General features: G+C 40.8%; 1 protein-coding gene and 1 long non-coding RNA gene across 2 annotated transcripts in view; one reads left to right on the forward strand and one right to left on the reverse strand.

Moving 5' to 3' along the window:
• Window positions 1-11673, forward strand: part of LOC139076651 (uncharacterized) — a 52741-nt gene that overhangs the window by 19193 nt on the left and 21875 nt on the right. The gene's annotated exons all lie outside the window — the stretch shown is intronic.
• The window catches only part of TTN (titin), a 269108-nt gene that overhangs the window by 17149 nt on the left and 240286 nt on the right, over window positions 1-11673 (reverse strand). Inside the window, exons 319-334 of the mRNA XM_070580292.1 lie at window positions 11244-11531; window positions 10832-11131; window positions 10260-10562; window positions 9857-10162; window positions 7968-9734; window positions 7349-7642; window positions 6365-6652; window positions 5948-6247; window positions 3786-5852; window positions 3381-3683; window positions 2966-3271; window positions 2566-2856; window positions 2176-2472; window positions 1742-2047; window positions 535-840; window positions 168-449 (exon numbers count right to left, since the gene is read on the reverse strand). Coding sequence (XP_070436393.1) covers window positions 168-449; window positions 535-840; window positions 1742-2047; window positions 2176-2472; window positions 2566-2856; window positions 2966-3271; window positions 3381-3683; window positions 3786-5852; window positions 5948-6247; window positions 6365-6652; window positions 7349-7642; window positions 7968-9734; window positions 9857-10162; window positions 10260-10562; window positions 10832-11131; window positions 11244-11531 — 8004 coding nt within the window. The remainder of the gene's footprint in view (window positions 1-167; window positions 450-534; window positions 841-1741; window positions 2048-2175; window positions 2473-2565; window positions 2857-2965; window positions 3272-3380; window positions 3684-3785; window positions 5853-5947; window positions 6248-6364; window positions 6653-7348; window positions 7643-7967; window positions 9735-9856; window positions 10163-10259; window positions 10563-10831; window positions 11132-11243; window positions 11532-11673) is intronic.

Genomic DNA, 11673 nt, shown 5'->3' on the forward strand with positions numbered 1-11673 from the left:
AAAGATCCATACTTCTTATTTGCCTGATTGGTTGATAGATGTTTTTTTTTTTTGGCAGGAAAATATACTTAACATAGTTCCTCTCAAGAGGTGTGCAATCATAGGTCAAAGTGTATCTTTTTAAAGAGTCTACTCACAGCATAGTCAATTTTAAGACAAATACTTACCGTATACTTTAACAAGAACTGTTGCTGATTTCTTGCCAGATTGATTTTCGGCTTCAATGGTGTATTTTCCAGCATCGTACCGGTTAACTTTGTCCACAATAAGTAAAGAGTAGCTCTCAGTGGTGTCAATAATTGCCCGACTTGCAAGGTCAATGCCTTTCTTGCTCCATGTGATGACAGGAGGTGGTCTTCCAGATACAGACACCATCAGGCGCAATGAGGCCCCAGCTCTGAGTGTCACAGTCTTCTTTAGATCATCTGCAAGCTCAAGATCTGGTATTTCTGGAAAGTAAATGTCAAAACTTAATCAATTCATGAACAGATGTGATGAGAGAATACTTCACCTAAAAGCTTATATTATAAATACCTAGTCTTTCCACGGGCTCAATTTCGGCGGTTGACTCACTATATTCACTCATACCCTTCACGTTCACAGCAGCAACTCTGAAGGAATATTTCTGGCCCATTTTAAGGTCTAGCACAGTGAATTCAGTATTTCTTATTGTGGCGTTGGTATGCACTCGGTACCACTGATCAGTGCCCTTCTCTTGCATTTCAAGAACATATCCTGTGATGTCAACACCACCATCATACATGGGCTTGGTCCATGCCAAACTAATGCTGTGCTTGGTGGTATCCACAACCCTTGGAGCAGAAGGTGGTCCAGGAGTATCTATGGAATTTAAAAAGGGGAATTCAGATATTATACAAATAAGGAAGCTTTGAGATGTGTATTTTTGATTTTCAAGACTCACAAAGGCATCATTGTTCTTTGTCCATACTCACCAAGATAATCTTTGTATCTGGGCTCTTCTGATATTACAGGACACCACTCTATGCTATATTATCACTATTATTATTATTATTTTAAGAATTAAACTTCTTTAGAAAGGTAGATATTTCTTTCCTGCTACTTTAGCTGGCTATGCTGTGTTCTTGTAGCTGAGCTCATTGCTTAAAGTACCCATTCTCAGGGACTTTGCTTTAGTTGCTCACCTTTCACACAGTTAATATCACTTGTCACCTCTACATTTCCAGTGAGTACAGGAATCAGTTTATTCTACTTCCCCATACAGTCCCAATGTTTTCTTCCTTTTAGTTCCTAGCCTCAAACTCTATGCAAGGATTTGTCAGTTATTTTTGAAGCTCTTGTGACAATTAGTTTGTTAGGTACTTAAGAAGATACTAGAAACTTTATGCTCTGCTATGCCTCTTCTTAAAAGAGACTTTCTCTTTTTTCTTTTCAGTGGTTATTATCACTACAATGTATTTTTCCCCCACTCTTAGGAAGATTTATAAAATGTATCCCTTTCATATTGATAGTAGAATAATTTATTTTTTTCATAGATAGGAAAATACTGCAACAAGTTTCAGCCATGTGATTGCTAACTTATCAACGGAGTAGTAAGTCAAAACGTTCTCTGACCTAGGCTATATTTAAGATCCTTCTAATAAGCATATGCTTTTCTAGACCATTCATCAATTCGTACAAGTTGTTGGAAATGGCATGTTGGAAAGTTATTTGTAATATGGTTTTGATTGGATTAGGTTTATGTATGATTCTTGGAACTCACATGATGGTTCTCTGCATGAGATAAAGTTGGAAGCTTCGCTGGGTTCACTGTTACCAGCAGCATTCACTGCAGTCACCCGGAACTGGTAGTCACAACCTTCCATCAGGCCAGTCACCTTCAGCCTGGTATCATACACCACATAGTCTTTGTTGACACGTGTCCAGCGCAAGCTCTTCTTCTCACGTTTGTCTACTAGGTAGTTGCTGATATCATTGCCACCATCAGATTCAGGTTTTACCCACTGAATGATGATATGCTCTTTGCCAGCTCCAACTTCTTCAGGCATGCCAGGTTGTGATGGAATAGCTGTTTATATTTTTATGAAAATAAGGATGATCAGAATTGCACAAAATCACTATTGATATGACTGCCCTCCTCTCCCCCAATCCCATTATATTTCAACTACCAAGTTATTTAAAAGTGTTAATACTCACTGAATGAGTTTCTGGCTACAATCGGCTCTGACTCAACAGGCACACCAGGGCCATATTTGTTTACTGCTCGCACTCGGAATATGTATTCATTGTTCTTGATGAGTCTGGTAACTACATAGGATAGGGTTGGGCATTCGCCTTCAACAATCACCCAGTTGAGCCTGCTAGTCTCACGTCTTTCCACGATGTAGTGTGTTATTTCTGCTCCTCCATCTTCCTGAGGAAGGCTCCAGGCTAAAGTGCACTTCTCCTCTGTTACTCTGCTGACGGTGAGCTTTCCACATGGGCCAGGGGAATCTGAAACGGGGAATGACAAGCAATGATGAAAATCTTTCTTTCTGCCCACACTTGAAAATGCTAGAAAAATAAAAGAGCACTTGACATACTCACCAAGAACTTTGACCAGGACAGACACGGCCTTGGTCCCACTGGCATTCTTCACTGTTAAAGTGTATTTTCCACTGTCACTTCTGTCACAGAATTTGATCACAGCAGTTGCTCGTTTGCCAGTATACTGCAAAGAGATTTTTTCACAGAGATCTAGTTCCTTGTCCCCTTTGGTCCAGATAATTTTGGGTTCAGGTTTGCCACCAACTGCAGCATCAAGAACAAGATCCGAGCCTGCTCTGATGGTAACCAGATCACCCTGTAATCTGGCATCCAGTTCAGCTTTGGGAGGAGCTGTCATAGGCAAAATAGATGTGAATGAATATATGACAGTTTATTTTCACATAAATTATGGTAATTTAAAAGGAGAACATTGACTATTCTTTTTTTTTTTTTTTTTTACCGTATTCATCTCGGCAAGTGACGGGGCCTGTAGATTCTGATCCCTTGCTAATTACCCCTGCTGCATTCTTGGCCAACACACGGAATTCGTAAGTGTCTCCTTCACTGAGAGCAGTCACAGTGAAGAAATTGTCAGATACAATGGTATAGTTGCACTTCAGCCAGCGACCGTCTCCAACTTCACTGACTGGCTTACGCTCTATGATGTAGCCAACAATCTTGCTGCCTCCATCATACACTGGGGAAGACCAAATCAGTGACACTGTTGATCTTGTGACATCAGTCACCTCTGGTCTTCCTGGTGCATCTGGAAGGGATGCAAAAGTAAGGTTAAAAAATACAACTCTGAATTCTACTAGGGTCAATAATAATGATAATGATAATAAACAAATGTACCCTTAAATTTTGATACATACCAACTGGGTTTTGAGCCATCATAGGTCGTGAAGCTTCACTGGCTTTGCTAACCCCTGCAGCATTGAGCGCATATGTTCTGAACTGATACTCCAGTCCTTCTACCAGACCGGTCACTTTGTAGTTGCACTCTAAGCATGGCACTTTGTTTTCTTTCACCCAAAGAATGGTATTACGTTCTTTCTTCTCAACCCAGTAGCCAATGACTTTACTGCCACCATCATGGTAGGGTTCTTCCCAACGAATAGACATGGCATTGGCAGACACATAGTAGACTTCGGGTCTGGTAGGAGCGCTTGGTGGGACTAAATAGAAACAAAGGTATCAGATGTGAATACAATTTCATAAAATTTAGGGGAAATATTTAATAATGGAGACTTTGAAATCTCATTTTTACTTTTTCTTACCAAATGGATGTTCAGCAATTATTGGTGCTGATTCTAGAGGCTTGCTGACACCAAATCTGTTCTCTGAACTGACACGGAAAGAATATTCCATGTATTTTGTGAGATGAGTGACTTTAATCTGAGTGCGCTTGACACTGGAATTGACAAGCTGCCAAGCTGTTGTACCCGACTCACGCTTTTCAACTATATAATTAGTAATATCGGTGCCTCCATCATCTTTAGGTTCAGCCCATGACAGGACACATGATTCGGCTGAGACAGATGAGACCTCAATGGGGCCAGTTACTGGACCTGGCCTTCCAATGACCACAACTGTGATGGTAAATGTTTTAACTCCAGCTGTGTTTTCCAGAGTCAAGAAGTATCTTCCAGAGTCACCTCTCATGCTGTCCTTGACAGACAGAGTGGTTCTGTCTTTTGTTGTTGTGATGCTCACTCGATCTGTCTCCTTTAGTCTCATTTCCTCGAGCTTCCATGTTACTTTGGGGGCAGGACGACCACTGATTGGCACGTCAATGGTAAATGTGCTTCCTGCTTTGCAAGTTATGAGCTGATTGGTAATTCCAGTGAGATCAGCAGTGGGCTCAATTTGAGGCTCCTTGATGATGACAGAAGAGAAGGCTTCCCTGGGTTCGCTGTAGCCAGCATCATTCTTGGCCTTCACACGGAATTCATATTCAGTGTTCTCAACAAGGCGCTCCACTGTGAAAGTCAGCTGTTTGGTGTGACCTGCTTCAACCCAGAAGTCAGATCCCTTTTGTCTCATTTCGAGCAGGTAGCCAGTAATCCGGCTGCCTCCATCATGGTCAGGTTTAAGCCAAGCTAAGACTGCGGAGGATTTGCTTGTGTCAACAACATCAAGTCTCTTAGGTGGAGCAGGCTGTTCTGTGGCTACCATTGGTTCTGGCATTTCATAGGGTTCACCAACACCATACTCGTTTTCTGCAGAAACACGGAAATAGTACGGAACACCTTCTACCAGGTCGTTGACCTTGAGGATCTGACGAATGCATTTTTCAGTGACAACCTGCCAGCTACGACGACTTGCTTCTCGTTTCTCTACCACGTAGTGATGGATGCGGGCGCCACCATCAAGGAGAGGGGCATCCCACATCAATGTAACAGATCCCCTGGTCACGTCCTTGAAAGTAATGGGGCCAGGTGGGCCTGGAGAGTCTAGCACCTTTACGGTGAATGTGACTGACTTACTACCACTGTTGTTTTCCACGGTGAGGGTATATTTCCCTGCGTCATTTCTGTTGCAGTTTTCCACAGTGAGGGTGCTGAAGGACTCTGTTGTATGGATATCGGCCCGAATGCTTAGGTTAGAGTCAGGTTTGGTCCACACAGCTGTAGGAGTCGGTCTACCCTGGTAGGCAATGAAGAGGCGAATACTGGCCCCAGCTCTAACAACGTGAGTCTGCTTGAAGTTTGCATCGATATCTAACTCAGGAGCTGTTAATCGGTCAACTGCTTTAATTGTGCCGGTCACTTCACAGCTGTCTCCTTTTCCAGCACCATTGATAGCACTCACCCGGAATTTGTATTCTTCACCGGCTTGTAGATCAGTGACTGTGTATCTTGTTTTCACACATGCCTCTGCATTCACCTTGTGCCAGTCTCCTAAGTCAGCTTTGCACATTTCAATAATATACCCTATTATTTCCATGCCTCCATCAAACACTGGCTTAGACCATTCTAAGCTCACAGTTGTCTTTGATGTATCTGTCACTTTGACCACAGTGGGAGCACTTGGTGGGTTGACTGGCTCTCTACATTTGATTAGTCTTGAGATCCCACTTGGAGGTCCTACTCCTGCATCATTTTCAGCCATGACGTGGAATTCATACTCATTGCCCTCTGTCAGACCAGTGACTTTGAATCTTGTCTCAGAGATTGGTCGTTTGCTGATCACTTTTACCCATCGTGTGCTTTTCTTTTCTCTCCTTTCAAGGATATATTGTTGAATTTCATTGCCACCATCTGATTCTGGCCTTGCCCACGTCAGAGTAATGCTATTGCCTGTAACATTGGTAGGTTCTGGAGTGCCAGGGGCATCAGGAATAGCTGTAAAGTGAAAATAAAGAAATAAACCAATTAGACATGTTTGCTTGGAAGTTAATCTTATGACATAGTACCACTTAGTAAAAATGGACGCTTACTGTATTGTATTTGAGCAACCACAGGGTCAGAATCAAGTGGCCTGCCAACACCAAACTTGTTAACTGCAGAAATACGGAATTGGTATTCATTGCCAGTTATTAGTTTAACGGCAGTATAACTGAGGGTTTCACAATTATCCTCAATTAGTGCCCAAGCAAGTCTGCTGGTTTCCCGTTTTTCAATGATGTAGTGAGTTATGGGAGCACAGCCATCATTGAGTGGAGCATCCCACCATAGGGTCATCTTCTCGCCAGTAATGTTGGTGAATCTTATTGGCCCAACTACTTTTCCTGGTGTATCTATAAGAAAAAGGTTCCAGAGTTAGTTTCTTTTTCCTTGTCCATTAAAATGCAATCATGCTTGTCCCTAATCCAAGTCTCATAAATTGTAAGATTAAGAAGCTATTTTAGAAGTACCTTGTACTTTGACTTTAATTTCTGCTTTTGCGGTGCCAGATACATTTTTGGCTTCCACTGTATATACACCACGATGGTCCCGGGTAGCATCTCTAACAAAGAGGCTGGTGGATCCAAGGACATCAGTTATTTCCATATTCATCTTCTTCTCAATTTCTACTCCATCTCTGAACCAAGTTACTCGAGGTACTGGTCGTCCTTGCACCAAAGCTTTAATTCTAAGGCTCTCTCCAGACTTAATAGTAAGACCATCAAAGTACTCAGGGCCAAACTCTACTATTGGTGGAACTATAAAAGAAATAGAAATAATCTATATTAGTTTGGTTTCATAAAGACATAAATAAACATATTTTTCATTAGCACCATATCATAAAACCTGGAAGGGTAATGCTTATACTGTTACTAAATGCTACTCTGAAAGTAGGATTAATAATTGAGAATTTAAATTATGGGGTTAAACATTTGCATATTATTAGGTTGTCTCTTTTGTTATGTTGGTCATGTTACTGATCTTGCATTGCCACTTGTAAAAAGAGAAAGGAAACATTTACAGATCATTTACTCCCTAATACTGCTGCATATTCAAACAAGTTCCTGTAAGTGGCCATCAACAACACTCAAGCATTGTGTTGTTGGATGTATGTTGTAGTTTAGTAACTTCAGTAAAGGTGGACAGTTATTCTTGAGAGCCTTTTTCCTTATATATTATGAATGAAATTACAGAGCTAAAAACTCATTCCCATTTGCATGCTAATTATATGAGAAGGGAGTGGAATAACAGACATGGCAAAAAAGAATGGGCACAAATTACATTTTTTCTTCTCTTCTTCTGAAAGGTAGAAAATCTAATTCATCCACATAACAACCTTGTGTCATCTGTATGAAATGGTGTTCTTATTTCCATTTCACAGACCAGGAGCAAAAGTCCTTTTTAAAAATGTTGAGTGCTCTTAGTCACATTGGAAATCAGTTGGAAATGCTTACCATTTTCATCTCTTGTCATAATAATGCCAGAAGACTGTGAGGGCGGGCTTATAGTTCCAACAGCATTTCTTGCAATTATTCTGAACTCAAATCGATCCCCAGGACTAAGTCCTGTCACTGTGTACTGACATTCACTGACATCAGTAAAGTTGCATCTAACCCAGCGATCGCTCCCTTGTCGTTTCTCAATGCTGTAGGCCACGATCTTACTGCCTCCATCACGCAATGGTGGGTTCCATTTCAGTGTGATGGTTTCCCGGGTGACATCAATGTAGTCAGGAGTGCCAGGTGGGTCTAAAAAGTTACATGGAAGTTAAATGTGACATTATTTCTGTAATCAACTCTTAATCATCAATGGAAGAAAAATAAAATGAATAAATCCCCCAAACTCCTTTTCAACCATTATTCAATTTTTTGTATCATAGTCTTTAAAAAGAACTTTAAATTTCTTTATTAGACTGATTTATAATCATCCCCCTTGTTTTACTTGACCAGCTCTCTAGTGACAAGAAGATATATGAGAAGGTGATATGCGGAAGAAAAGCACTGTTTGATTTACTTGTTACTAACATGTTCAGTTGCTAAATCAAATATATTTGAATAATGCTCAATCACTTACCTACTGGGGAAACAGCTAAGGTAAATTTGCTTGGGTCACTAGGTGCGCTTAGGCCGGCAGAATTTTCAGCATATACACGGAACTGGTAATCCAGGCCTTCCATTAGTCCAGTAGCTCTGTATTCTCTTCCAGATATTGGTGATGTATTAATTCTTTGCCAGAGGATGCTATTTCTTTCTTTCTTTTCAACATGGAACCCAGTAACTTCTGCACCACCATCATAAACTGGAGCATCCCAGGTTAGTGACATTCCATCAGAAGTCACATTGTATATAACTGGCTTTCCTGGAGGGCCAGGAATCCTGAACTGGTGTTTTGCCACAATGATGGTCGAGACAAGTGGCTGGCTGACTCCGTATCTGTTTTCTGCCCTAACTCTAAACTGGTATTCAGCATCTTTGACTAGATTAGGAACTTTGAAAGTTGTCCTGGCAACACTCGAGCACACCATCTTCCAATTTTTTTGTGAAGCTTCCCGCTTCTCAATGCTGTAACAAGTAATTTCTCCTCCTCCATCATCGTCAGGCACATCCCATGACATGATGACACTGTCAGCCTTGATTTCATCAAATCGAACGGGCCCTTTGGGCTTTGATGGTGGGCCAAGTGTGATGATTGTAATGGGAACTGAGGTTCTACAAACTGCATTATCAAGAATAACGGTGTATTTCCCTCCATTTTCCTTCTTGACATTCTTAATACTCAAAGTAATTTTGTTTTCAGTTTTACTGAAACGAACATATTCACTTTCTTTCAATGGCAAACCATCTTTCAGCCAACTGATAGATGGTTTGGGTTTTCCTTTGTAAGGTAATTCAAGGTGCACATTATGCCCAATTCTCACAGCGACTTGCGCCCCAGGGATTTCTGACAGGTCAACTTCAGGTGTAATTACAAGTTCTTTCACTGTAACTGGCCCAATAGTGACAGCATCACTCAGTCCTTTCTCATTTTTGGCAGACACTCTGAATTCCAGTTCTGACAGTTCCTTAAGTTGGCCAACCTCAATTTCACATGTTTTACTTATGCCAGCATATGACCATGTTTGTTCACCTTTACCTTTCCTTTCCACAACATATTCTGTGATGACACTACCACCATCAAAGTCAGGCTTGGTCCAGCTCAGGGTAACAGATGTCTTTGTTGAATCTTTCACTGAGAGATCACGTATTGGAGCTGGTACTTCAGCAGCCTTCACTGGCTCTGTAGTTTCACAAGGCTCCCCGATTCCAATTTCATTTTCTGCGAGAACTCTGAAGAAGAATGGAGTTTTCTCTGACAAATCTTTTACCTTAAAGGTTGTGCTGGAACATTTGTGTGACACTGAGGACCATGTTCTCTTGGTGGCATCTCTCTTTTCAATGATGTAATTAATTATGGGAGATCCTCCATCAATGAGAGGAGGATCCCAGAACAATGTGACTGTGCCTTGAGAAACATGTTTAATCTGTAGTTTCTGGCAGGCGGCTGGCGTATCAAGCACTTTGACACTCACAGTTGAAGACTTTGGTTGACCAACTCCATTTTCTATTGTGAGAATATATTTTCCCGTATCATTGCGAGTGACTTGAGGAATAATGAGTAATGAAGATGAATCAGTGTTTTGAATGCTATATCTGGCATCACTGCCAAGATTCTTCTCATCTTTTCTCCATGTGACAGTAGGTGGAGGTCTGCCTTTAAACGGTATGAACACATGTACATCTTCACCGGCTTTAGCTATAATAGAGGTTCTGAGAGCCACATCTAGGTCGATCTCTGGTTCCTCTGTAGACATAAAATGGACATATACCATGAATTTTAAAGCAAGAAAATGAGTAATTTTCTAATCATTCAGAGGTACTCAAAAAAAAAAAAAAAACCCTACAATCATACCAATAGGTACATACCAAGTATATCTTTGGCTTGTACAGGCTCAGTCATTTCTATAGGTTCTCCTTGTCCAGCACAGTTTACAGCGGATACCTGGAAATAGTAATTGACTCCAGGTTTCAGGTTAGATACCACATATTCTGTAGTTCTGACTTCTCCTTTGGTAGAGACAACAGTCCATTCCTCTTCTTCTCCTTGTCTCATTGCAACAACATATCCAGTCACAGCACTGCCCCCATCATAGACAGGTTTACTCCAGCCAAGAGTGATGGATGATTTAGTTGAATCTGCGATTCTTATCTTAGCTGGTGGGCCTGGAGGATCTGGAATGGCCATTCACAATACAGTAGTTACATACTCATGTAAAATTTAGTGACAGGAAAGAAGACAGGTGAAGATGCTGCATTTATGAGCACTTACCAATAGGATCAGCAGCTTTGTAGAAGTCAGATGGTTCCGAAAATGGACCCTGTCCAGCAGCATTTACAGCACAAACTCGGTATTGATAGTCACTGTTTTCCGTGAGTCCTGCCACTTTCTGTCTGGTGTCACGGATAGACTCCTTGAGTACTTTAAACCATCCTAGACTCTTCTTGTCTCGTTTTTCAAGGAAATAGCCACTTATTTCACTACCACCATCTGCAACTGGCCTGTTCCAGACAACAGTCATTGAATTCTTGGTAATCTTTGTCACCTCTGGTATGCTTGGAGGCCCAGGTGTAACTATTTAGAAAGGAAAAAGAAAATGAGTTCAAAGGATCAACGTTATTGATAAATTCTACCTTTTAATCTTCAGATCCTATCCAAGAATATTAGTTTCATTTATTATACTTTCCGCCTTGTGAAAAGGATGATAATGAGAGGAGACGAGATAGAAAAGAAAATCAAAATCGTTCTAAGAAAACCTGTTTACAAGCTAGCGGAATTATTTATATTTACTTTTAAAAGTTTCAAGTGTTCAATTTCAGTTTTTTAATGAAATCATGTCTCACCAAATGCATTCTTTGCTACCACTGGATCAGATTCCAGTGGATCACCAATTCCATATTTGTTCACAGCGCGAACCCGGAAGACGTATTCATTTCCTTTGATAATTTTGGTGGTGGTAATGATGCACTCTTCCAAATTTTCAGACACCATAGACCACACAACACGGCTTGTTTCACGCTTTTCCACAACGTAGTGAGTGATTTTTGCACCGCCATCATCTACTGGAGGCCGCCAGAGCAGAGTGATCTTTTCAGCAGTGACCGTCTTAAATTCAATTGGTCCACCTGGAGGTCCTGGTTTGTCTGTCAATGAAAGAACAAAACAGTATGTTAGTACTTTTAAAAAGGCTACTAATTTAAAATTACTAAGTTTTAGGTAAACAAAATACGATGTTGGCCTGTATTCAGTACTTACCAAGGATCTGCACTCTGATGGTGGCTGAAGCTGAGCCCATGGCATTCCTTAGTTTTAATTCATATCTTCCACTATTAAGGCGATTTGCGTCTTTGATGAGTATAGACGCAAGGTCAGTGGTATTTTCAACACACAGAAGTGCATTGGTTTGTAACTCTTTATCATCTTTAAACCACTCAATTGTAGGCTCAGGTTTGCCAGAAATGCCAGCTCTGAGCTTCACAGATGTACCTGCTCTGTATTTGACAACTTCTGTATATTCTAGAGGCAAATCAATTACAGGTCCACCTGCAAGAAAAACAGATGAGGAATATTTAAAAGATCACAAGGACGAAAAAAATAATTGCAACAACTTCAAAGTAAGGTCATTTGCCCTTATTAATGAATATAAATACACATGGTAGTTCTAATCCCATTTACCTATTATTTT

Source organism: Equus przewalskii, chromosome 17, assembly GCF_037783145.1.
Source record: "Equus przewalskii isolate Varuska chromosome 17, EquPr2, whole genome shotgun sequence".
Taxonomy (NCBI): Eukaryota; Metazoa; Chordata; class Mammalia; order Perissodactyla; family Equidae; genus Equus; species Equus przewalskii.